This window comes from Colletotrichum karsti (genome assembly GCF_011947395.1).
Source record: "Colletotrichum karsti strain CkLH20 chromosome Unknown Scaffold7, whole genome shotgun sequence".
NCBI classification, from domain to species: Eukaryota; Fungi; Ascomycota; class Sordariomycetes; order Glomerellales; family Glomerellaceae; genus Colletotrichum; species Colletotrichum karsti.
In genome coordinates this window covers 24,655-50,803 of record NW_024065907.1, presented here as the reverse complement: position 1 = coordinate 50,803, position 26,149 = coordinate 24,655, and the positions used below count along the sequence as shown (strand labels likewise).

The window sequence follows — 26,149 nt, the reverse complement described above, 5'->3', positions numbered from 1 at the left end:
AGTGCATCAGCTAAGATGATCAGCCAAGGTCCCTTGAAGCCGATTGAGGTCGATGTGTGCGCACGCGACCGAGATCCTGAATCTAGCATCTCAACCATACACTCCTTCGGGCGAGCTGTGCCTCGGGCGTGGATTGCACTCTGTGACCGCGTTCGTAAATACGAAGGAGTTGAGACAGGAAGAAGCAACAACTCGAAAACGAAGTCGAAGACACAAATCATGCCATGGCCTCATCTCATTGCGACCTATGACATAGACCCTGATGGCGAGAAAAGTAGAGAAGAAGGAAGGTGTTTGCAAGAACGAATGTGGCTTATCCCGAGGCGCCTATCAGAAACATGAGGTGACACCACGACGACTCCCTTGACAAAAGCCATCGCTGTTGGCCGTCATTGATGAGTTCTTGCTTGCTCAGTAAACACAAACAGGGGCAGCACACCGTCAAGCCAAAGTGGAAGTCATACGAAGAGGCCTGCTTCCTACACTGACAAGCCTTGGCGAAACCCCAAAGAATGAGCGTCTTGTCGACCTTTTCTTCATGTTTGACAGTAAGTGCCGGGGGTGGTCCCGGAAGATAACACCAAACGCCGTCGATCGGTCCACTTCGGCCGGAACTCGAAGTGCTTGCGTTTGCTAGTACGAGCTCTTCCAGACGGGCTCCATTTTCAGAAGCTAGCAGATATGGAAACAGATTGAGCTATTTGTCAGGGCCCTGGTCACAGCTCTTACTTCACGAAAAGCTGTGCTTGGCTATGTTGAGGGGGTCCAGGTTCCGACTCAGGCGCCGCGATGGTTCACGCTTAAACCCGGTTCAGTAAGATGGGATCAGAACAACACCAAAAAGCCCTCAGAAGCAAACGCATCAGCGATGAGACCTGTCTATGGAAAGTGACAGATCAGACAGGTTCGAGATTCCTGTCACAGATGTGATGTCCCATGCATCCGCTGAGGAAGCCCGGGAAAGCACACGCAAGTCGCAGATTCCAATGAGAAAAGTACGACGACATTAGCCAATCAGAGGTATTACATGCACCTTTCTCAGTCACCCTTGACTTCGTAGCGGAAAAGAGGTCCTCTAACTGGAAATCGCTGCGACGCGGGGCAGAAGGTCACTTTCCATCTTGAGCATGGCATGGGCAAAGCAAAGCGAAGCAGAGCACAGCAGAGCAGAGCAGAGCAAACAGGCCATGATTTGCTACCGCCAGAAAAGACTGTCATCTCTCAACTTCTGCGCATTGCACCGTCAATCAAACTTTGCTTTTTTCTTCACCATTTCCCTCTCTTTTCTGCACTGCCTTTCTTCTCCAAGCCGTTCTTCCATACTGTCACAGATGCCCCCGAAACGACGGTGAACAGGCCAAGGCATCCATCATCTCACACCGGTGTTGCTAGCTCCTCTGTCGTCTTCCCCAGTCGACATTCTTCGCAGCAAACCACAAACGACACATCACAAGTTGTTGGATGTGCCCTGTTGGCCGAGTCGACAAGATGACTCGATCCTGGTATGGACAGACAGATCGTGGACTCGGGTTATTATCCGCCAACGTCAAGCACGCGGAGTTTCTCGCTGGACCATTGTCCGTTGTACCGACTCGTAGCAGTCGATTCCCACACGCACGTCCAACCCATCCGCCTCGTCATATATGACGATGCAAGCTACTTATGGCGCGAGACAGCGTGCCCACAAGTATTCGCATCCTCTTTTCGACTCAGGCATTGCCATCCCTCGGCAAAAGGAGTCAGAGCCCTGCAATTCATCGGAGCCCCGTCCGTTCGTCGAGCTACTCAGCGCCATCCCCGAGGGCCAAGACGTGGATGCCGCAAGATGATGAGCCTGGACATGGCACTGGGCCCGGATCTGATTGATGGATCTCCCCATCTCTCCCAGTCCCAGGCTGTTCCATCTGTACCAAACAAGCGTCTGGTTCCTGTGGAGAGCGGTCGCAGGACATCGACCCGCGCATCCTGCAGGCCGTTGCGTGTAACGACCAGGCTACCACGTCGCTCCAGCTGTGTGTGTCAGTGGAACCACGGGCTCGGGACCGATTGGGTTGATAGGGGGAACCATCGCCGAATCCGCCGTGTAAGTCATGAATAGCGCACACGGGTCGAGGTTTCGAGAGACATCGCCGCGGTTTGTTTCGGAGCCGCAATAGAGCGTCACCTCCCCCGTTGAGGACGGTGGTGTCTCCGTCACTGCTCCCACTGCTCCCACCGCGACTGGAACCTGAGAACTGGGCTTCGAGACGGCTTGTCACCAATGCCTGCAAGTCCGTCTGCAACTCGCAACCTTGTGTGTGGAATCTGGGTCTAAAGGGATCCGCCAGATGCCAGGTTTCTTCGCAAGCAAAGCTGTAATCGTTGCTTTTCCTTGTCCTCGTCGTCCTCGTCTCTTTCCCCTTTCTCGACCACGATACAACCCCGATCTCGACCACCGCACACACCTCAGGGGCGCGCCTCCCACCACGCAGCCCGCAGCCATTGCAATCGAACCCATCTCCAGCGGCGTGCGCAGCTCTGCTCCCCGTAGCCCAATCGAGCAGTGCCGGTGATATCCCCGAGCAGAGGCACCACCTCCGTGTTCTAACCGGCAATGTGGTGATCGGAGCCATTCGATTTGTTCCGACTCCATGTCGACTGCACCTCGGTCTGCAGCGGCGGGCAAGGATGCTCGAATCGAAATCGGGGGGGGGATACGATCTCGACTGCTTACACGGGATATCACTCACTCGACGTTATCAAACCAAAGCAGCATGGTCATTCAGAACGGAGAAGAATCCATACGTGTCTAATTGAACCAAGCAAGTTACGTATGTCTATCATTACAATTCCTAATTCCATGATCCGAGTCCCTTTTTGGTCGCCATGTCGTTCTAACCCCTCCATCTTCTTCCAGTCTTCTCCCACCCGTTCGCTCCTCGTCTCCAATCGCGCAAACCCGATCTGAAAATCGGCAACACATGGCTCGTTAACATTACAGGGCCGGTACCCAGAACGGCCCACCCAGAGGGATCTTCCAACCCCCCCCTTTTTTTTTTTTTTTTTAAAACCGTGCCCTCGCAAAAAATGAAGGAAAAAAGTGATGAAAATGGACCGGACCTCGTAGTCGAACAGACAAACCCCTCGTTTCCCCCCTTCCCACACATCCGTGAATGCTTTTGACCTCGTGTGTCGCCGTTCGCCGTTTGTCCCAGGGTATCGTTACAGTTTTTTGGTGGCCTGTCCGCATCGCGTCGCATTTCCCAGCTGATGAATGACTGAGACTCCTTTTCGGGGGATTTCTTTTTGGGGGAAGATGGATCTTGCTTCCGATGGTCAGCCTCACCGCCACAGATCTGGGAATGACGTGGGGAGCAACACTCACATGAGCTGATGGCTTAGCCGCAGGGCGTTCCGCAGTAGCCGCACTCTTTTCCGGGTAGTACCCACACCTCTTTACCTGCGGCATTGCACGTAGGGCAGCGAATGCCTGGGAGGAGATGCTACGACGAAAAGGTTAATCTTGGATTCCGACCCATGGCTTTTGTGGCTGTGGAGCGCAGCTGTTCTCGCTCACCTGTTTCGGGGACGTCGACGACGGCTGCTGGTTGTTTCTGAGGGAGGCCTTGTCCGCCTGGCATTGCGTCGAGCAAGTCATGTTGGCTGAGTTTGTGTATGTGTGTTGAAGGTGACTGTGGGAGATATGTCGAAGCTGGTGGTGTTATTGGTTTGAGAGTCCGGACTCTTGTTGGTTTTGGGCGTTGTTGGTGATATTCAGCGAGAGGGGTGTAAGTGTAAGTGAGTTGAATGGCTTCGAGGCAGAATGGTTTTGTCTTCGAGGTCTGATGATGAAGTTGATTCGATGGTGATCTGAACAAAGAAGGCAAGAAACCCAAGGCGGCACCCGTCGATACTTATAGTTTGGGAAGCCCGTTTCTCTCTCCTTTGAACCTCGCACGAACAAGGACAAAGCCACTTGGGTAGGTAGGTAGCCGCGGGCAAGGACCAGGCCGGGTCAGGTCCAGGTCAGGTATTGGGGCGTGTAGGTGTGTGAGAGAGAGAGCGAGGAAGAGACAGACTGACTGACAGACATGAGAGAGAGAAGTGTGTGCGTGTGTTCCATGTCCCTGCCCTTCTTCGTGCTGCTAGTGCAAAGAAGAAAACATGGCGACGTGCCATCTGATAATAGTTTCGGCGAGCAACCGGCGGAAGGCCAGCAGCAGCAGCAGCAGCGGCGGCAGCAACGAAAAAAGATACACCAGGGCAGGTAAAAGAAACAAAAATCCCCGTAGGCCGAAGGGCCGGTACAGTGCAGATGCAGATGCAGACGGTCCTTCCTGTCTGCTGGCTCGGTGCGGCACTAGCGAGAGACCTAACTAACTAACAACCCGGGAAAGGCGTGTCAGTGGCAGCAGCTAGGTAGCCAGCAGACGGCGATGAACGATGGTGGCGCGAACCAGGTTACCAGGATAGGCATGGGACAAGGATGAATGGACGATTGGGATGGGGATGGGGATGGGGGAGTGTGTATCCCGGGATTCAATCATTCATTCACTTCTCACTCTACGCAGTACTTCGAAGGGGTGCAACGAGAGGCCAAAGGTGGGGTGGAACCGCCGGGCCCCATGGCGAGATGGCTGAAGAATTGTTCATTCGGGAACGAGCGTTTTTAAAGTACCGTACGGCATTACACCACATACAATTTGTTACTACCTTACCTTACATTCAATGACAATGATATGTACCGTACATACATCACACATACGTACATTCGTGTACGTATGTGTATGCACCTGTCTATCTGCCAGTTTCCTGGCGCCTTGCTGTAATGTATGTATGTATGTATGTCTCGTCTGTCGTGATGCCACATGTATGTCTCTGCTTCTCTCTTCCGGGCGCTGGGGCCCCGGCGCGGCCAGGCGTTCGTTCGTTCGTCGCTGCCAACTCCTGCAACAGGGCTCGCGGCATGCGGCACCTTGTGTGTGTGATTTGTTTTTCGAGGTGAGACAAGACAACCAGCTGGAACGAACGCCCCTCTCGAAGCCTCATTCAAGGAAAGAAAAATCAATGAACAGTTCACGCACTCACTTACTGCCTTCCGAGGTCTGAATGGAAAAAAAAAAAAAAAAAAGTAGCGGGACACGACAGTCTTGACGAGTCGTCTCCGGCCGGCCGCCGTAGGTTAGTCGGTTGTTGAGGCACGTTGCAACAACCACGGCTGGCGGCCGGGTTATCCGTGTTCAATGTTCGCTGTTGGATCCGAATAATATGTGGCCTGGGCCGTTCCGGTAAACGGCCACGAGGGATTGCGAAAGGAGAAAGAGGAACAATGTGCGAACGTTTGAATGGAAGCCTTTCCTTTACGCTATGATGCTCCTTCTCAGCAATCTATCTTCCGCATCCAATCTGTACGGTACCTATTTTCCCAATTCCATCCATCCCACCCACTCACTGACCCCCCCTTCCCATCATCGACCATCACCCATCACCACCACCACCCTCCATCATCGCGCATCGCATACTCCCCGCCACGCGCCCATTGGGCCCCTGGGCGCCGGGCAGGTCGATCGAAAGGCTAACGCAGCAGCAGGGGTTCGTAGGGGGGAGGGGGGAAGGGGGAGGGATTGCCTAGCGAGCCCAGAAGACATTTAAACCCGGGCGAGTGGGTGTTCCAGAGGTCTGTTCGATCTGCCCCGGGATTGCGCCCGGGGGTGACTTTTCTTTTGGGCTGGGTGACTCTCTCTTTTTTTTTTTGTTGGCGATGGTATCCTTTTTTTTTTTTCTTCGTTAATGAATACCACCAACAGGGCTTTCTTGCGGAAAAAGTGTCATATCGATGGTTACGCACGTATCTATGGGGAATTGGGGGGCATACACATACGTATTCGTACATGATGTATCTCACCCCTTGTATGAAGAGATGAAGAAAGACGAGTTGCTTTCACTTATTTTCCGTGACATGCGCCACGGCATGTACTGAACTGAATGTAAGTGAGTCCGTCATGTACGGGACGTCTTGGTGGTTTGGTCACGCACGGCTGCACATGTGCCACTACCAGAAGAACACACAGAGGTATTGCGAGACCCTCCTTCCACAGCTGACAGAGACGAGGCTCTCGACGACGTCGTCGAGTCCTTGATCCTGCCTGAATTTCGAGTACTGAAGAATTTCTTATTCTGTTTCTGTAAGCGGGAGGCTTCACGAGAATGATGACGAAACGTTGATGAAAGAAAGTTGCAACCCGCTCTCTGGTGAGATTGGAGCAAGGTCACACTCACCTGTTCGTATGACTGACTGGTAGTGGGGTTCGAGGGTCCGTGAATAGCTTCTGATTGCGTGTACGAACTTACCTTGGTATGCAGAATCGTTTGGCAAGGTAACAGCGCATGATGCCAACGGTAGACACCTTTTGGAGAATCCCTATTCTGGTTCGCACGTTGTTCATCGGGGGGTCTTCGAACTGCACGTCAATCCAGGTAGGGCGGAAGCGTGATCGGTTAAGCTCTCTGGGTGCGTTGAGGAAGACATGCAAGATCCAATAAGAGACGACATACGGGCGATCGAGTACCAAAGTAAAGTGTTTCGGCAGTCAGCTGCGAGGGAGATGCCTGTCTGTCCGGCTGGACGAGGCGGGCTTCCGGCTGCTGTCGATGGGACTCTGTTTGTCACTAACACGGGGCCGAGGTTCATTCTTTTTCTTCGCTTGTACATAGTGTTTGTTTTTCCTCAATGTTTTGCGGTTGTGGAAGTGTAATTCTTTTGCCGGGTCGTGTTAGTGGTATTCTTCTTTTTCCGATATGGTAATGACATGATTCTTTTGTATTTCAGAGTTTAATATGAGCAGTCGAAAAATGGAATAAGAGAGAGTTTGGTCGTCGGGGGACCCTATTGGGTGTTCGCCCCGGGCCTTGGGGGCTGAGCGGCGCTCTTCCGGGGGCCCGGAGGGAGGGGAGGCGTTACGATTTTATCGCGCTTCACCGTGACTCTGGGCCCGGCGGCGGCCCGATTGGTGGTTTGGCTGATGGCGTATTGATACCCTTCACACATCTGTTACATTCATTCCCTCTTCCTCCTCCTTACTATGTATTCAGGGCGACCTCGGTTTTCGTCTTGGTCTTCTGATCCTCATCACCCACGACATACGCACACGCATCGGGATTAACTCTTTGTTTGAACTGCACGGAGATGGATCTTGGTTGCGCCAGATCGCTGCGCGTTTGCTTGCTCTCCCCTGCCCTACGTTCCATTCCCCGATCCGCTACCCACTCCTACATTGTGTTGTTGGCGTCCAATGGGAAAATCCCTGATCGATGCTTTCCTTTTTGTCACTTCTCCGAAAAACGGCGTGCCCTCCGTCAGGTGTCCTTTTGCAGGTACCCCTCGTGCTTGAGCGTTTCGGTTCAAGCTGAAGCTCGCACCTCAACCTCAGCCAGTCCGAATGAAGGGGAAGCGAAGAACGGATACCTTTCTTTGCTTTCTCGCCTTCCCGATCTGGGTGATTTACATTCGTCAACGCACGATGAGACCGGCACCCAGGCGCTGGGGCTGGGGCAACTCAGATCATCCGATATGAGAGGACTGGCCCGAAAAGGAAATATCTTACTTCGATGATGGCTGGGCGCAGAAGAGAAATCAAACCCCACCAGAAGAAGAAGAATGGCAAGAAAAAGAAGAAGCAGTATTCAGAAATGGGGCAATAGGGTGCATGCCAGAAGTTCCTCCTCGATCGGACCGCGAAGATGATAGCAGGTACACTTCTTTCCTCATAGACCCTTGCTCTTGCATTGCATCCATCGCGGAGAGACCCAATGGGTTGAATCGGCTATTTCCTAGGTATCATACCGCTCTTGAGGGATTGGTCCTACCTTGCAAATCCCGTACAGATACTTGCCTGAAAGTCGATCGCATGAAAAGTGGTTTCCTTGCGTCAGGTGTCCCCTCCTTTCTTTCAGAACCACTCCTACCTTGCATCCACGAGGAGAGCACGCCTCGACTTCAGATACGAAATGATCCACGGTCCCGTTCTGTCCGGAAACACCACGACGACCAACAGTCATCATCAACTCCGGTTTTCACCATTTTCTCTTCTTCCATTTTCCTTCTTTGCCTTCTCCCTTTCGTCATTCTCCCTTCATTTCCTTCCACAACGTACGATGCGTCTGACCCGTGCGCTCACAAACATCCGGATCCAGCAGCGCTCTTCACTTTCCAAATGACAATCCGCCATGCTTTCTTTTCCCCAAGCCCGAGTTCGCGTCTGATCACCAACAAGTCCCCACAGGCTCCTTACATGCTTTCTTTTTTGCTCAGTCCCTGCTCCACGGTTCCCTGGTTCCCTGGTTCGTCGTTTCTTCTTCTTCTCTATCGGCCAAGGCCCTTTAGCGTGCCGTTCTGCAACAATTCCCTCCAGTCAACGATGGGAAGGCAATGGGGGGACTCTGCAGATTGGGGGCTACGGCATGCACACATCTTGTCCACCATCAGGAACCAGCAGCCAGATCAATGGTGTCAGACCTTTGAAGGGCTGTCGAGGTCAGTTTGGGGGCCCTAGTGACCGTTTGACAATCTGACAGTCTGCTTGTCGCCGAGTCAATCCGACTGAAGCGTACGACGCCAGTCCTCGTCAGCAAAACGAAGCCTTCTACTACGTACGGTAGTACCTTGAGACGTCGACAATCTAGACCTCCTATATGACGACCCCAGCCGCATTCCTGCAACTCTTGGTCACCGCACGCCGAGTACTGCAAATGGCATCCAGCCTGGTCTCTATCCCAGCATGTTGGTCCAAGGGTACTGGTCACACGGGTTGTCCACCGCGTTCGACTTGAGCCCGTGCCGTATCCGCTGCTACCAGCCGGGATCGACGTCGCGCAGACGCCATCTATCTTGGTCGACGGGGGACATTTGGGGAAAGCCAGGCATCGGTGGCTGTGTATCTCGACCTCCCTGGTTCGTCAACGCCCACGCGGTTGACACCTGTGCCAATGTCGGATCATGGTACGACGTTGGGCAATGCTTTTTCAGAGGACTCGGTGTCAGTGACACACCGACAGCTCTGACCGACGTCTCGAAATCTTACGTTTTCGGGGCAGCCGGCTGCCATTCCGTCTGTTTCTCCGGCTGTGCCGCTGGTCAACTAAAGCAACAACGCGAAACGTGCCGTTGGACCAGACAGGAGCCAACAGCATAACAGGGACTGAATGCTGTTGGTTGCTTGTTGATGGATTCGCGGCTTTATCCGTTTTCGAGAGGCCTTGCAAGCCCGGTGTTGCCATCCTGTCACTGCAGCAGGCGGCGCCACAATAGGAGGCTTTGGAGACGCTCACCGACAGTCTCGATATGAGGCCTAGATTCAGAGCCTCCTGGTCAACTTCCTCTCAGCATGCCACTTGAATTTGCGGCGTTTTGGGCCCAGAACCATCATTGGGCAATCTCAAGTTTCACCCTGCTTGGTTTCATGTGCCTAGCTAGGCAAAATGATGTGCCAATCGCACTCGGCAGAATTGCATCGTTGTCATTTCTGACCAAACACCAAGGGGCACATGCTGGACTTACACACCATACCAACCACTACAAGAACCAACGCCATGCTGCGTCAATCGTGGCACACAACGCTCCCCTACACTCCGTTTGCATCGCCAGATCAGATGAGGGTGTGGAAGCACTCCATTGCTATCTATCGGATATGGGCGAATGCTCACAGTGCATGCATGCATGCTAGCCCTGCAATCTGGCTGGCCTATGTGATCTGTCATCTCATAGCCGAGATGCGAGGTCGATCATGTTTCTACCAAAAGATTCGTGTTAGTCCACCCTTCAGAATGGCTGCCACTACCAAACTCGCTTGGTTTTGGTCGGAAAATGATACGTCATATCAATCAGATGGGCTGTGAGACCATTTCACCCAAACGAGACGCTCTCTTCGTCGAGGTCCCCCAATGGTGAGTACAACTTCGCTTGAGGCATTGATTTCAAGGGACCCTTGGCCAAGAGCTTCACCGATCATGATTTACCAGTGCTCGAATAACGCCGTCGTTAACTCATTGATCCCGACGGATGTGAGTCAACTGCCTCCAGGACCCCTTCCGACGAGACTTCTCTACGCTTGTGCTACCTGTCAAGCTGCGTAACGAGACGAGGAACTTAGCATTCGGCACGGAATCAAGCATATCGTTCGCGGCAGTTGACCTTGTCAAGCCTACTGGCTACAACAATGGCTTTGCGGTGAGGATACCTGCATTGCTCGGTATGTAACCATCCGCGAAGACGCGATTTTTTTCGCAGAGTAGGCTCTCCTCATTAGGCATCAAATCAAAATGCCCACGATGTTCGTTTATTCTAACTGACTGTCTTTCGGACGTTTAGTTGCTTGGACGCGTCGTCACCACGAACTCACCACTCCAAGAATATTCTCCGAGCAGAAGTCAGCCGCATCATCTCTTGGGAGTGATCAGATGCACGCTGTTCCTGAAGCTTGGGCCCGGTTTCCAGTTTGTGTGCTGGTTTGGTAACGCCGCAAGATCCACGATCGATCCCTCCCTCAATCTCCTGACCATCTCTATGTTTGGCACCAAAATCTCGGTTACCTCTTTACAATGATCAGCATCCTGGCTAGTCAACCAGACTGGCGGAACCGCTCTATCGAAAATTTGGTCACCCGGTACCACATGGTCAGGCGTACAACAGGGAGACGACAGCGGGCTGCTGCATTCTGACCGCCTTCAACGTGGACGATCTCGGTCAAAATGGTTTGATCGGGAATTGAAATCTCGATGATGACCCTGTCAAACGAGGTTTCGAGATTGCAAAAACAAACGCGTGTCTCATTCACCAGACCCTTGTCATTTGAATCTCGGCCTTGGAAATGTGACCCAGGCACTCAGTTCCTTGTGGCTGCAGGACGACGACAGCCACCGGCGGAGGAGTACGACGGCTTGTTACACCGCCCTAGCTTCCGCACCGCGAAGTAACCACCCATCGTGTCTGTCTCAATCCCGCAGCATGTTACCTGTCAACTTTATTTTGTCGACCTATGATACGTTTAGCCAGAGCACGCTGTCTATTGCCGGCCGCGCTCAGGCGAGTCTCATTGTTGCGAACGTCGTTTGCTGTTGCGGTAACACAATGGGTCAACAAGGTCAGAATCGCAATCGTGTCGAGAAGCGAAAGATTAAGCTTGCCTCACGGTTTTCAGCTGGTTACGATGACCGGTCATCCCCGGAGTATTCTCCTCGATCGGACTAGGCGCCATGCTGGAAGATCGAATTCTGGTGATAACTGATGAATTGCATCCAGTCGGGCCGCGTAACTCAGACTTCAACCCGACATTATGAGTACCTCCGAACATGGGTTTTCTTTTAGTTTGTCTCACAGGCAGACAGCGACAGACCATCTCATTGGAAAGCCTCAAACATATTTCCTTTTTCGTCGTAATCAGTCTCACAGCCAACGGCCACGGGGCGTCGGCCCTCTTCCGCTTCTCCGTCACGCCCACCCGCCAACCGGATGTAGGGCTCGATCCCAAAAGATCGACGCCCCGTCTGGTATCGTCCGTTGTTTTTCGTCGGCGGAAATATCATCCCTGCTGATGTCGAACTTGCAGTTCGCAGCTGGTGCCACCGGGTTAGGTATGTGTGGAAAATGAGCGACGTGCCAATCATGCAGTCTCGGTTGCCAAGCTGTAACAACCGGGCAGGGCTGCAGGAATATGGTGCGATGAACCTCTGGGCTCTCATCCTAGACATCGGAAGCGAAAAAAATAAGAAACGAAGCCGAGGCAGCCAGAATTCATCTAGAACCACGAACTTCCGAACGCCGGCCACGGAACTCTCTCGAACACTCGAACATACGGAGACGGGATCGGGAGAATTCGAAGGCGGTTACCGTTCGGCGGTTGGGAGCCTCAAGCCGACGTGTTACAACCGTACAACGCGAGTCTATTTCGGTTCACCGCGGCAGAGAAACGGCTCCCGTCAGGCTGGGTGATGTACACCAGCATTGCCTCGGGTGAGAAGGTGGTCTTGCTCTGATAGCGACCCCCCCCCCCCCGTCTCGTCTGTTGAGGACCCTTGACCGGCAGCACGGGTTGCGGTTTCCGACGTGACACAGAACAAGAAGCATGTATGCCCAGGTACGACGTGGGGCCGCGGTCACTCAATCTCCTCGTTGATGACGGGATCAGCAGCACCAGTAGCGTCGGCAAGGGAAAGAAACGAAGCGAGACGGCGACGAGAGCGACGGGGACAGCGACGACGTCAACATTCGGGAGCGACATGTCAGTTGACACCACGGCTCTATCCGCCCTTCCGAAACCCGCGAGTATCCGTTCCATCACACGTCAAATCGTAATCGTCCTATGTCGCGACGATGTGAGTCAAGTCACATCGCACATTGCCCCGAGACCAGCTTGTTGTTGGGATGAGCAGTGTGTTCTACTTGCCCGTCCCTCGGCCGCGGCACCGACGGCAGCGTGGCGATGTGAGTCGTGATGACATGTCCCGGCCCCCAACAGGACTCAGACCTGATCTAGGGGTGTGTGAGTTGGGCATCAACACCAGCGGACGTCAGGGCGGCCCCGTTCTTGATTTTCTAGAACATGATGGATCAAAAAGAGGCCACGAGGGACAAGACTTGATTTTGAGCTGGACCCTTGTCGGAGAAGGGGGAAAACAACTGTTTCTTTTTTTTCGTTCTTTCTTGGTTGTTCATTCTTCTATGGCATTTGCAATTTCTGCGTCAGCATAACCCTCACCCTCCTCCTCCTCCTTTCCCTTTCCCTTTCCCTCTCCCGAGACCCACGTTCACATGTCCTGTTTGTTCCTGTCTCCCGCCGCCGTCTCTGATTCGTCTCGGTCCTATCTCCGTCAAGCCACAGAACCGACACCCGGGCGACGACACATTTCCCAATGAATGATCCCCCCCAAAACACGAAAAATGATTAAAGAAGAATAATGATGTGACCACATGACTTGGGTAAACCTCCAAAAATGTCGCTCGCTAAGCGCTGAACCAGGTAATCCATCCAAAATAGTAAAGGGTAATAATACTCCCCGAGACAACCCGAGTCTCAGAAAAGGAACCAAGGAAAAGAAAACAAGAAAAAAAGACAGCGCCGGCCCCCAACAAGAGTAGAAGAAGAATGCCATGACCCCCATCAAAAAAATGAGATGAACAGGAGGGTCAGGCAGAAGAACAAGTCTAGTTTAGAGAGAAAAAAAAAAGGTATCGATCGGAGACATGAAAAATGATGATGCCTCTTTCTTCCCCCACACACCAAAAAAACGCCCATGTCCGGTTTTTGTTTTCTTTCCGCCCCAAGGTATCGAATACAAGGTATAAAAGAAGAGGTTGGAATGAATGAAACAAAAGAAAAAAAGGGGACTCCCGTGGCTCGGTATTTTCGCCTCCCGAAAAGGAGAAGCCGGTCTGCTGCTGCTCTAATCGCTCTTCCTATCCCTCGTTTACAAATCACGACTGCACCATCTTGTCGACTCTGATGAGAAGCTTGCCGCCGTCAATCGGGTTATTTTTGACGTCCATGAGCTTAACGAAGCGGTAGCCGGTCTGGAGGCGGTCCAAACGGATACACGCCCACGACAGCAGCTCATCACCGCCGAGGAGGGGGTCATTTTCTACTTTTAACCTATTGCAATAAGTGTCAGTCTCGGGAATGCTCTTAAAAACCCAAAAAAAAAAAAAAAAAAAAAAAAGGTCTTCGGTATTCTTCATGTGCGTCGAGCATGCGTTATGCGGGAGAGGTTGCGGTGTGCAGCGGCCCGACCTGTCAAGGCGGCCTGCGGCAGCCGCTCAACGGTTGCTTGGCGAGCGAGTGTTGGAGGCTGGCGGGAACTTGAGGGGACGGGTGACACGACGCGACGAAAGGGTCTCGACGAGTAGGTAGGGTTGCACGGCATGGTGTTTACGCTCTCGATATTCTGACGACCGCGAGACGGGTGACTGCAGCTTGTCCGAGGATGGAATCAGGCCATGGAGGCTGATTTCGTCGCATCTCAGAGGCCATGCCACATCCGTAGAGCGCACCACCTGAAGGTCGGACACGCTGCGCGGGAGGGTAGGCGCGGAGCCGCGCGACAGAGGTTCTTGTTGGGTCGTGTATCGTGAAGCATACGTGGGACGGAAATGTGGCGGTGAAGAGGGGGATTGGTGAAAGTAAACAGAAAATGATCTTACCTGACGAAGCTCAGTTCCTCCACCACCCTCGAGACCTTGGGGAATCTGAGCCGCGCTCCGTTCTCCCATTCGGGGTGGTCCGTCTTTTTCGAACTGGTCTTGAGCTTGAAGTCGTCCTCGTCGGCCGCCTTGCCGTTGACGGCTCCAATCTCGACGTGGAGCTCGCACTTGACAAAGGGACGAAGGTTCTTGCCGCTGCGGCTGCTGTCGCTGTCTGACGAGCTTGGAACCCAGATGTGCTGACCGGCGATGATAGTGATGGTGAGGTTCATGTCACCTTGCGGCGCGGCGTCGACCTCCGTCTCGACATTCCTGTCCGTGCTGCGGTATCCGATAGGCTTCAGGACATAGCCCAGCTCGTCCGCAAACATGCCCTCGTTGAGCATCATACCTTCGTCAAGGTACTGCCAGTTGAGAGCCACCATCTGCACGCCCTTCCGCCAGAACGGACTCGGATCTGGATTCGAGCTATCGACACGTGTGCCGTTGGGGAAGGCTCGCATGAAGTAGTTCTTGTTGTGAGCAAACATCTCGCGCGCCTTGGTCTTGTGGAGATCCAGGATGTTGCTCTCACTTATCGAGAAGATGTGGCCTGGCTTCTTAGCGGCAGGAGTCTCGAAACTCTTAAAGTGCTCACTATGCGTGTAGATCGCCAGGTTGCTGAGGGCCTGGCAGATGTCCGATTTAGGGTTGTGTTGGACTGGGGCTGCCGCTGGTGCAGCGCGTTCGTCCTCGGAACTTGAGGCGTCCTCGTCGTTGGCGTGGACAGCTGACAGAGCTGTCGTGCTCGGAGGTACCTCAATCTTGTGAGGTGCCTTCTTCACCTTGATCATGATTTTCTTCTTCATCTCCTCGAGTAGAGGAAGACGGAAACGGGGGTCAATGCCTTCAAGTGACTTATCGACGAGCATGTCGCCCCATTCCTCCTTCATGATTCTGACCATAACCTCTTGTTGCTCAAGATCCGCGTGGACCTCGAGGCTTATGATGAGTGGCAGCTCGTTGGTCTCAAAGGCTGACTCGCGAACGGCCACGCAGACCTCACGGAACCCGCAAGGCGTCGTCAAAGTCCAGCCGTGGGTGACGATAGGTTCATCCTTTGGATAAGGCAGGCGAAGCTTGCTCGGAGTGGGCGATGTAGGACGAAGGGTGTCGGCGAGGGACTCAACAGAAGCACTCGGTCCAAGGACAGTGGTGCTGTCGGCTGGTCCAAGCGATCTGCTAGCAGCACTGGGGTTCCTGCTATGGCCATGCTCATGTCCGCTTCGTTCGCTGCCCATGAATTCTTCGACTTGGCCCTTGATACTAGCTGCGACATTGGGAAATGACGATCCAGAGAGATTCCTCGAGTGCTCGGGCTTAGGCGACCGGGATCGCTCCTGTGTTGTGATAGGGGTGTCTCCGTTCCAAACATCGATTTCGATGCATCGGCACCCTCTCCGAAGAACCTGCGATTACATTAGTATGGGAAAAGTCTACCGCAACGTAAGTGAGACTGGGCGAGGCATACTGTTTTGTAGGCTTCTGGGTCACTCGTAGAAGCCAGTTGGTTTCCTACGAGATATGTGTTGTGGCTACTGCTGATAAAGTAGTTCGACAAGGGCTTGCTGAGATCCTTGTCTTTGGTATTCAGAGGTCGAGTAGCCTCCAGGCCGTATTTCTTCCACCAAAATTCGAAGAATTCAGGCCAGGTATATCTTTCCTTCTCTTCAGGTAGAACATCTTCGACGTCGGTCTCGCCTTGGACGCTCTCGAGGAACGCGATGAATTGCTCGCGGGTCACGAAAGGGGTGCGAGATATCGAGGAGCGGCGGGATCGGATGTCATCGAACACCTTCTTCAGGCGGTTTTGGATGGCAAGGCTACCGTCGAATGCTTGTGGGTTCGAGCAAATAGTTTGGATCTCTTTGGGGTCGATAGAAGAGGAGGAGGGTTCGGTGGCACCATCGACATTGGTAATATCGATCCGGGGTGTTGGGGGTGCTAGAGGCGCGAGTCGGAAGTGGGAGCCTCTGTTCGTGGGTGACAGTAGAGTTGTGAAGTCGACCATCTTCCTCAAGGCGCCTTCAGAGTCCTTGTTCGTGTTGTTAAAGAGGGGCATCGTGAAAGTGCGCTTCTTGGGGGCCCTTTCGTCGCCAGGAGCTTTGCGGCGTCGGAGCTGGACAGTATGTCAGCTTGAAACAAGCTCGGTGAGCAGAGCATTGGGGTCCCTAGACATGAGGATGTCGGGAACGTCTGTGAAGGGGCACGATTGGCAGTTGAAGGGATCGGGCCAGGAGCTTCATTTCAAAAGCCCCTAACCGTCAGATTGACGGGCAAGACGTACGTAGAGACACATGGTGATCTAGCTATGGCGGCTAAGGAGCACGCTTTCTACTGTCGGTGGTGTTGATTGGAGTCCAAGGGAAGATAGTTTCGCTAACGGGAACCGGTCGATTGACGTAAGAGGGGGTCTAGAATCCTGCTGAATAGCCTTCTCTGGAACTAGGAAGGCAGAGGTAACGGCTTCGCAGTTTCGGTCGATCGGTCGTCAAGCCATTGGAAGCTAAAACGGTTCGGATGTAGGAACGAAGGTGCAGGAATTAGTTGAAGCTGAGATAAAACTGCAGTTTCCAGGGCAAAGATTGAGGATTGAGAACGAGGCATTGGGATTGGGGGGAAAGGAAGAGCAAGGGCAATTTCAATGGAGTGGAAGCGTGGTTATGCATGTCAGCAGCTGAAGACATGGGGGCAATGGGCAGCCTCGTGTGGTGGTGTGGCAGGTGTCCAATGGGAACCGGACAGCACTGCCCCGATGGTCTGGATCCCTGCCGAGGGTGGTTACGGCGGTCTCCAGTCGTCCCCGCCGACCTGGTCCAGTGGTCCCGGTGCAGCTTTCTAGCGTGGGTGCTCCCTACCTTTCCACTGAGACCGTGACTCTCGGTAACGCAGATAGGGCAGTGGCAGTGGATGGGAAAGGCGGGCGAACTGGGCGGGCCATGACGGAATGGCCCATTTCTCCCCTGAATCCATCTTCTTGTTTCGTTTTCCATGTTTGTTATGTCGGAGCCTGATTTTCCCATTGATTCTCTGTTAAGAACAGCCGGGTTCGAAGAATGCTGCCTGCTTCAGCTGCTTCAGGACGCGTCCTGCGCATATTTCCTTCCACGGGCGATGAAGCTCCAGCTGTCAGACGAGTGTGCCATCGAAAATGCCTAGCCTGCTCAACCTGGACACAATTGGCTGGGTCGATCAGTTGTTGATCTCCTTGTGCTGCATGCACCGTGACAAGGCATCGCGTTTTTTGGGGGCGGAGTCTGCTTGTGATGCCCATTTTCTGCATCGCGACGTGGAGCGTCACACTCGCTGGCTTTCACTGCCTGGAAGCAAGGGGACTCGGAGCCCCAAAAAGCAAACATCTTCGGCAAAAAACAGGGCTTCTTCATTCGGCCCCCAATCGCGCCTCGCCTCTCGTTCCACGATTGGGGTACATGTCCCGCACCGCGCTATTGGGTGTTGGTAAGATCCGTAAGCTGTTAGTGTAGCTGGCTTTCCGTAACGATCACGGAGCCCGAAGGTTGGTCGTACGGATTGGCCGATGACCGAAAATGGTCATTTCGGGTTAGCGGCCTTGCCGTACTAAAATTATCTTCTCGGAAATCCAGAGAGCACTTCGACCGTCAACACGGGTTTCGGCCCCACCAAGTTCCAACATACGAGATTGCATAACCTTATGAAGAAAACGGTCAATTGAGGCATCCAAGTGTGCATCATACTTTGTGCAGACATCCTGAGACTGAAGGAACTGCCGTCGAATGTCGCCTCCCCTTCGCTCTATGGAATTCATGTGCTAATTCAGGGGCGAATTGACTTCTTGAGAATGAGCCAAGATGAATCCCACGCGGAAACATACCCCAATTACCTTCGACAGCGGCACGTCGAAACTCAATGCAGGATGGCGCAGCTGGGTTAACCGCAGTACTTTCCAAGTTAAGGTTGCCGGGACCCACTTCCTCCCGGACCGGACCGCACGCCGGGCCCCGAGTCTGATCCCACGAACGGCTCCCACCGCCAAGCGGATCCACACTGTGGATCCCCGTTCCGGCGGACCCGGGAGTACCACCAAGTAGCACGGTCGAGTGTCCAACAACCGTCAAGCCAAGATGGCACCTCGGCTAGCTTGAAAACGATTCTCACATTCTATCTAGAGTCGCACATTAATCCCTACTTTGCTAGGAACAGAGCGCATGCATGAATGCGACGTCGATCAACGACTATAGCCGACTCAGTTTCCTCGAGGAGCCGTCTGCGTCCAAATAGGTTTGACGGTGCAACGAACGCTCACTTCCAAAACCGCCCATGATAGAATTATACGGCTTCGTCCCACTCGGCAAACTCCTCCATTGCCAGTAATCCAAATAGTCGTTCTTCTTCCCCTCAATTCGATCCACGACATGCTCGCCGAGGTTGGGCAGGAACTTGAAGCCATGACCGCTGCCGCCCGTGGCAACCATCAACCCGTCTACTCCAGGGACAAAATCAATGACGAAGTGATTGTCGAACGAATCCGTGTACCAGCAGAGCCTCGTGGTCATGTCGCATTCGAGAAGCTCGGGGAAGTGACTCTGAACGAAGCTCCTGATCACGCGCGAGGCCTTCGCGGGGATCTTCCGGATCGTCTCTTGCGTCCAGCGGGTAATCGGGACGCTTCTCGCCGCGCCGTCTGCCTGCGTCTGCGGGTTGGTGAATTTCGTGCCGCGGTACCCAATCTTGACAACGCCAGCGGAGTCTCGCGCGAACCCGTACAGCCCACCTTCCGCGCCGCGACGGATGTTGTACCTGATGAGTGGAGGTTAGCATTGCTCCGTATATCTGGGGGGTCATACTTACGACCACGTGGGGAAGTTCTCGGGCGCAAACTTGTCCCATAAAGGCATCTTGGGTCGCAGCTGAAACATCGCGACGCTGCCCGCTGTGGTCTCGCAAAGATTGTCCAGCTGCGTGAGAAGCGAGGGCGTCCAGCCGCCGCAGGCCATGATCGTCAGTTCTGCGGGGTGAGTTCTGCCGTCGGCCGTCTTCACGCCCGTGACTCGTGACTCTGAGTTCTCCAGGAAAGCGGAGAACGTGCCCCCGGGGCCGCCCAAGACAGTCTTCACGCCCAACGTTTCTGCTTTGTGAAGGGCGAAACGGCATGCTTTATCGGCATACACGAAGCCGGACTGGGTATCGAGGATGCTGGAGTCGTTCTTGATGTCGAAAGCGTCCACGGCGAAGCCGAAACCCTTCGCCACGGCCCTTTCGACATGCTCTGGGTTGTGGAGGTTGATCTGCGTTTCTCTCAATCCGACTTTGTCCATGTTCTGGATTGTGTCTTCCTCGAATCGGTCGAGGGTCAGGCCCGAGGTCATGGTGACAGTTCCATTGTTGACAAACAGTGTGTCGTTCCGGGAGAATCCCGGCGGAAGTGTCTTCCCGGTCTTGATCTCCTCGTTCCAGGACTTCCACTTTGCGATAGCATCGAGTGCCAGCGTTTGATACTCGAGCTGCGAGCCGTAAGCGGCTCGAATGATCTTGTTCACATCTATTCAAAAATGAGCGACGGCGCATTTCAAGGACGTGCGATTCCTACCAGCAGAAGCAGCATCGCAGCCTCTGTCATATGAATATTCCGATTCGTGATATGGCTGCTTATCGATGACTTTCACATTGGTATATCCACGTTCGGCCAGGTGCAACGCGGTGCTCAGTCCGAAGACACCGGCACCTACGATCACCACGGGGGCGGACTTGCTGGAAAGGGATGGCGACATGAGAACAGATGGATAAAGAGATAAGGATCAACAATCAGATGAGTCGCAGGGAGAAACTCGAGCATGTTATTTCAACGCATTGATCAGAAGCGCAACGTCTCCCCGGAACTTGGCTGTTGACCGTAACAGGGTCATGGATCTGGGAGCGGAACCAATAAGCATCGCTTTTCGTATACTTCCGGATCGGCCCCGCAATTGCCTCTCCCCTCCTTTTAGCCGCATTGGCTCCTCCGAAGGGACGGAAATCGCTTCTCTTGTCTGGCTTCAATTGGTTCTCACGCAATCAATATCATATCGAAGAAATGTCACAACCGATCCGGAGCCGACCGGCCAGAGGTTCTGCTACGCGCGTGCGCACCGGCAGTAGAACCCTAGCGGCATGCGTCAGTTGCAAGGATAGGAAAGTCAGGGTCAGATTGCATGCTTGACCTGCTTGTAGATTCGGTTTGCTGAGATAGTCTCACAGTGTGATGAACAAATTCCAGCTTGCAGTAGCTGTCTGCGCAACAATACTGGTAAGTTCCAGGAGAGAAACTCTGGTGGACGGCCGGTAACCAACCATTCCTTCTAGTCTGCCTCGTGGAGGACCCCGTCACAAAGCGACATCAGCCCCGAAACTATCTCGAACTCCTAGAACAGCGAGTTCTCACTCTGGAGCGTCAGTTGCACGAGACAAACTCCATTCTGACCAACACGTGTACTCCGCTCGATGTTCCCCCGCTCACCGCAGACCAGTCAGTTACGGACTCTAACCGACCTACTGAGACCGACGCGGATAGCCATGCAGATGACCTGGCCTCTATGGTTGGGACCTTGAGCCTGAACGCGGCTGGAGCCGAGCCCAGCTATCTAGGACCTTCCTCCACCTTCGCCTTCACCAGATTCCTGAAGCTATCGATGCGCCAGGCGATCGGTCCACTATCGCCAAATGTGTCTGAGCAAGACCCTGACCGGTATAACGCGCTGGCACCGGACCCATGTCTACTGCCGGACTACCAAACGGCTCGTCAATTGAGCAATGCATACTTTGAAAATGTGCACGCGCAGTACCCATTCTTACATGAACAGACGTTTAGGGAATGGGAAGCTGCGTTAGCAGATCCATCGGAGGCTGCCGCCGCTTGGAACCTTGGCTTCTTGCCTCTGTATTTTCTCAACATGGTATGATTGCTCATGGTCAAATCAAATCCGAAGTGGTTGTCTCTGACAAGGCTTCTAGGTCTACGCTGTTGGGGCTACTTTGCTCCCGAATATGGGCTACGCCGCAGAACAGCTCTATGCCTCAGCCATGCTCTACATAGACGACATCATCAGTCATGACAACCTGGAATCAATACAGGCCGTCCTGTGCTGCGCCGTCTACTCCATACGTTCTACGAAAGGCATATCGCATTGGTATGGACCGCTACGTTGCGTGAGGTGTATTACGTGCGTGAGGCTGATTCCCGTATAGGAAGTTGGCTGGACAGGCATTGCGCCAATGCATCAATCTCGGCTATCATCGCGATCACAAGCGTTTCAAATCGGGTGTCAGTCCCTTCCAACAAGAGATGCGAAAGCGCGTCTTTTGGAGTGCGTATGTAATGGAATGCGCAGCCGCCGTGATGTTGGGACGACCTCTAGGCCTTCATTTCGAGGAGATTGACGTCGAGGTAAAGCGTCACTGTTTCCATGTCTGCCGAGCAGCTGTTAACGTCGAAAAGTACCCTCTTGATATTGAGGAATCTCAACTTGTACCAGACGGTGTAATAGGATCAGCTCGTTCCTCCACAGACACCCCGACGATGATGACCTACGCAATCCATGGCTTCAAAGTCCGCATTCTCCTAGGCCGCATACAGACCGCGCTGTACTCAGACTGTACAATCATCAGTACGGAGGAACGTCAAAAACGGATTCAAAAGCTATCGCTCGAGCTCGACAAATGGTGGGCCGAATGCCCTCAGCCCAGGGCACCTCCGAGGGGCGGTGCCTTGTCGTTCTACCGGACGCCGGACTTTTACGAGATCAACCGAAACTACGCGATACTGATGTTGTACCGCACGCAGATGACGGACACCAAAACACCTGCCCCGGACGAGGTCTTCCTGAAGTGCATGCAGGCCGCCCAGAACACGTGCCACAGCTGTCGCCGCCAGTTCCTCGGCAAGAAGACGGCGTACACTTGGGGCGCGGTCCACGAGCTGTTCCTGGCGGGATTGACGTACGTATACTGTCTATGGACGTCCGCGGCGGCCAGGGCGGCGTCGCGACAGGACCAGGCGAGCAGCGTGTGCACGGATTGCACAATGGTTCTTGTGATTCTGGCGGAGCGATGTAAGGACGCGGCGCCCTATCGGGACATCTTCGAGGTGCTCGCGAGCCGGACCATGACCATGCTGGCGGATCTGCAGCAGGGCAAAGCCGTCGAGACTGTTGCCATTTCTCACGGCCAGAGATACTGCCCGGAGGAGTTGCCCCAGTGGATGGAGGGAATCACGCACACTGGGTATGCCTCCGGCGTGGACCGGCTTCTGAGCGAGCTGATCGACGAGTGTCCCGCATCTGAGGCAACCCAATATGAACCGCTAAGCTGGAATACCTAGCATATCAAGTCGTGCCTTTCATTACGAGGAATGTATGGCAACCTTCATTAATAAAAAACTTTGTAGCACACCGGGCATAGCAGCACCCCGAGCCTTCAACTAGATAGGTGACTATCTTGAGCTCGACTAAGATGGGGACCAGCCCCGTACCCGGAAGAAGACGAAGGGCTCGTCCGATTGGGTCAGCCTCGTAGACTCTTATCATAATGAAAGATGGGTCAGCATCCATCACCAATACCAGCAGATCAGCATGAATAAGAAGGAGCCAGGGCACGTTTATTCCAGCACGGTCATGCGTCCCCTGTCATCCACTCGAAATCGGCAAAACGCCATCAGAAATCGGACTCGTTATCAAGATGGCGGCAAGGCAGACTCTCAACAGGCCCGGCTACAGCTCAACGTATCTCTCCGAAGCCACGATTCACAACGGCGTGGTGTATTGCGCCGGCAAAGTCGGGCTTGATCCTGTTAGCGGGCAACTCGTGTCGGACGATGTCGGCGAACAAACGGTATGTATTTGCAGAAAGAAAGCCACTTGCATCGCTGAAGTTGGCGTCCAGGCAGCCGCGTTGAACCTGCTCAAGATGGTGCTCGCTTCAGCCGGGAGCGATTTCACCCAACTTCTCAAGGTCAACATTCACCTGACCAGCATGGCGGACTTCGCAGCCATGAACGAGGTTTGTATGTGGTCTACTGTTAGGTTTTGATGATATTTGCACACGAGAACGTTAACCTTCTATCAGACATCGCCATGATCCCCGAGCCCAGGCCTGCTAGAATCTGTGTCGGTGTGACGGAACTGGGCAAGAATGCTAAGGTGCGTGTTCCCCTGGTCTCGGTAGAAAGCTGACGATCCTGACGAAGCTCTGAAGGTGGAGGTGGACTGCGTTGCTATCGCTGGGAAGCTGTAAGCTCCTCGACTCACACTTCTCATTGCGTGGGGGGTCCCGACACTGATAATAACGGAGAACTAGGTCCAAACTGTGAATCCGTGATATGCAACAGCACTCATGGAATAGTCCTTCCGGGGTGGCATTCGTTCCAATACCTTACTTTGTTGCGCATCTTGTAAACGACCAGAATAAGATGGACTGGCTTGGTCAGTGTAGTTATCAATATGAACATGAGTCGTCCAACTTTGTGCGCGGGAGCCTACATGCGGCGGCCCCTTCTAGGAACAATTCTATATGATTTGATGTTACTTGCTACAGGCTGTCACCAACTGTGTGTCGTTAAGCGACTTCATCCTGATATCCTCACTCCGCAGCAAAATGCCGGAGGCCCTCACTGAGTCTCTTTATCTCAACGACGACCGGTAGTAGAGGCAACCATTTGCCGGCCGGATCTCGGTAAGACCCGACCGGCTCAGTCCGAGATAACGACCGCCTTCCGCAGACTTACACGTCAGCCTTGGTCTGAAGTGTACTTCAGCCGGGGTCCCCTCACATCAGGTAATCCACGCGAACCACCATCAGATAACCGAGCGTTATCTAGAACGCGGGGTAATAAGCCGTGGAGAGCCCCCCTCACTAGTGCTCCATGGGTCACCAACAACTCCTTTTGATACGGAGTCGTGGGTCACGCTTCGGCAGGACACGAAGAAGACTCCTGATTGGTCATGCGAACTTATCAACATGAGAATGTCCGACAGCTCTTCATTTAGAACCGATTCAGAAGCACAGCTGCATCAAGACCAATGAGCAAAAGACCATAAATCAACGATGCTCCTCTCATTGACCATGTCCAAGCAAATCACCCCCCTAAGTCCACCACGCCTTCGAACTCCCTCCGAAAGATGACGACCCGGCACATCCTGCAAAAGTCGCCGCTGGCCGGCTACGGCAAGGCGATCCGCGAGGCGCCCCGCGAGACCATCTTCAACCGCCCTCTCCTGCTGTCCTCCCTCGTCTACGCCCTCGGAGGCATGCCCGTCAGTAAGTTCGAAACCCAACTCTCATAGCAACCTCGTCGTCTCCGGGAACCGGATTACTAAAGGCCAAACCCAGTCTGGGACCAGGGCGCGTCCTCCGTCATGCCCTCCCTCCCCGGCTTCCAACACCACTTCGGCATCAGCTCCGGCGCCGACGCGGACGAGATCCGGCTCTTCGTCTCCATCGTCTACGTCGGCTTCGGCCTCGGCGCCGGCCTGTCCTTCTTCCTCAACGACGTCCTCGGCCGCATCTGGTCGTACCGCCTGTACACCCTCGTCTACGCCGTCGGCACCCTCGTCGCCATCTTCGCGCCCGGCATCGGGGTCCTGTACGGCGCGCGCGTCGTCCAGGGCCTCGGCCTCGGCGCGCTGACCGTCTGCCTGCCCATGTCGATCGTCGAGATCGCCCCGGCCCCGATCCGTGGCTTCCTCGTCTCCTGGCTCAACCTCGCCATGGGCGCCGGCCTGATCGGTGCCACCTTCTGCACGCTGGGCGCCTACCGCCACGTCCCGGAGGGCAGGCTCCAGTTCCAGGTCGTCATGTTCGTCCCCCTGATCCACCTGGCGCTCTGCATGGTCGGCACGCTCTTCGTCGAGGAGTCCCCGCGGTGGCTGTTCCTGGCTCACCGCCGCGACGAGGCCATCTCCGGCCTCGCGCGGGTCCGCGGGCTCCCCGCGGACCACCCGCGCGTGGAGCGCGAGATCGCCGAGATCGAGCGGGACATCCGGCACGCGAGCGAGGCGGTCGGGAACGCGAGCTTCTGGGCGATCGCGCGCGAGACCTTCTCGACGGCGTCGAACCTGCGGCGCGTGCAGCAGAGCCTGCTGACGTACGCGCTCGCGCAGCTGTCGGGGGCGAACCTGATCACCTCGTACTTCGTCCCGATCCTCGCCATCGTGGGGATATCGGGCGGGACGGACCACTCCATGTTCCTGAGCGGCATGTACGGCGTGTCCAAGTTCTTCTTCATGCTGATGGCGACGTTCCTCTTCGTCGACGCGCTCGGCCGTCGCAAGTCGCTCTTCGTGGGCGCCGCGCTGCAGCTGGTGTCGCATGTGTATCTCGCCGTCTACGTGAAGTACACCCAGTCCGGGCCCGTACCCGAGGCTGCTTCCAATGCCGCCGTAGCTGCTCTGTTCATCCACGCCTTGGGCTATGCCGTCGGTAAGTATCCCCGGGCTGTCTCCGGTCTCTCTTTCGCTAGCTGACCTTTTGCGCAGGATTGTATCTGCTGCCGTACATCTTCGGCGGCGAGCTGTGGCCCAATCGCATCCGGTCGTTTGGCGGCGCCCTCAGCCAGACGTTTCACTGGTTGTTCATCTACGGCATGCAATACTCCATGCCCTCGATCCTGTCCAGCTTCAATCAGTGGGGGGCTTTCCTGTTCTTTGGGGCGTGGTGCGTTGTGGCGCTCCTTTACACCTACTTCATGATACCCGAGGTGTCCGGGTTGACGGTGGAAGAGATCGAGGAGACGTTCAAAGGTTCGTGGTTCAATGCTTACAAGACCACGAAACGGACGGTCATAGAAGGTCGGGTGGAGGATGGTTTTGGGCACGATGCTGAAGACGGAGACGACGGCATGCACAAGTCACCTGCCACCTGATGATACCAAAAAGTACTTTTGGACAATGCAATTCTTCAAAATGCCTATGTCGATGACCTAGAGGGGCG

The 26,149-nt window shown here is 54.3% G+C and overlaps 3 protein-coding genes across 3 annotated transcripts; 2 read left to right on the top strand and 1 right to left on the bottom strand.

Moving 5' to 3' along the window:
* Positions 1-13,447: 13,447 nt before the first annotated feature.
* On the bottom strand, positions 13,448-19,959 carry CkaCkLH20_02867 (phospholipase c; the record flags this gene model as incomplete). The annotated part of the gene is made up of 6 exons (XM_038885586.1): positions 13,448-13,622; positions 14,171-15,618; positions 15,681-16,328; positions 18,604-18,988; positions 19,040-19,730; positions 19,779-19,959. The coding sequence occupies 6 exons, from the start codon at positions 19,957-19,959 to the stop codon at positions 13,448-13,450; spliced, it is 3,528 nt and encodes a 1,175-aa protein (XP_038748785.1).
* A 302-nt stretch (positions 19,960-20,261) lies between these two features.
* On the top strand, positions 20,262-22,544 carry CkaCkLH20_02866 (uncharacterized protein; the record flags this gene model as incomplete). Its single annotated transcript, XM_038885585.1, has 5 exons — positions 20,262-20,342; positions 20,399-20,474; positions 20,531-21,120; positions 21,179-21,354; positions 21,413-22,544. 5 exons carry the CDS (start codon positions 20,262-20,264, stop codon positions 22,542-22,544), a joined length of 2,055 nt encoding a protein of 684 aa, XP_038748784.1.
* Positions 22,545-22,900: 356 nt separating this feature from the next.
* CkaCkLH20_02865 (uncharacterized protein) lies at positions 22,901-26,081 on the top strand (the record flags this gene model as incomplete). The annotated part of the gene is made up of 6 exons (XM_038885584.1): positions 22,901-23,053; positions 23,105-23,225; positions 23,288-23,361; positions 24,310-24,478; positions 24,551-25,639; positions 25,696-26,081. The coding sequence occupies 6 exons, from the start codon at positions 22,901-22,903 to the stop codon at positions 26,079-26,081; spliced, it is 1,992 nt and encodes a 663-aa protein (XP_038748783.1).
* Between the last annotated feature and the right edge of the window lie 68 nt (positions 26,082-26,149).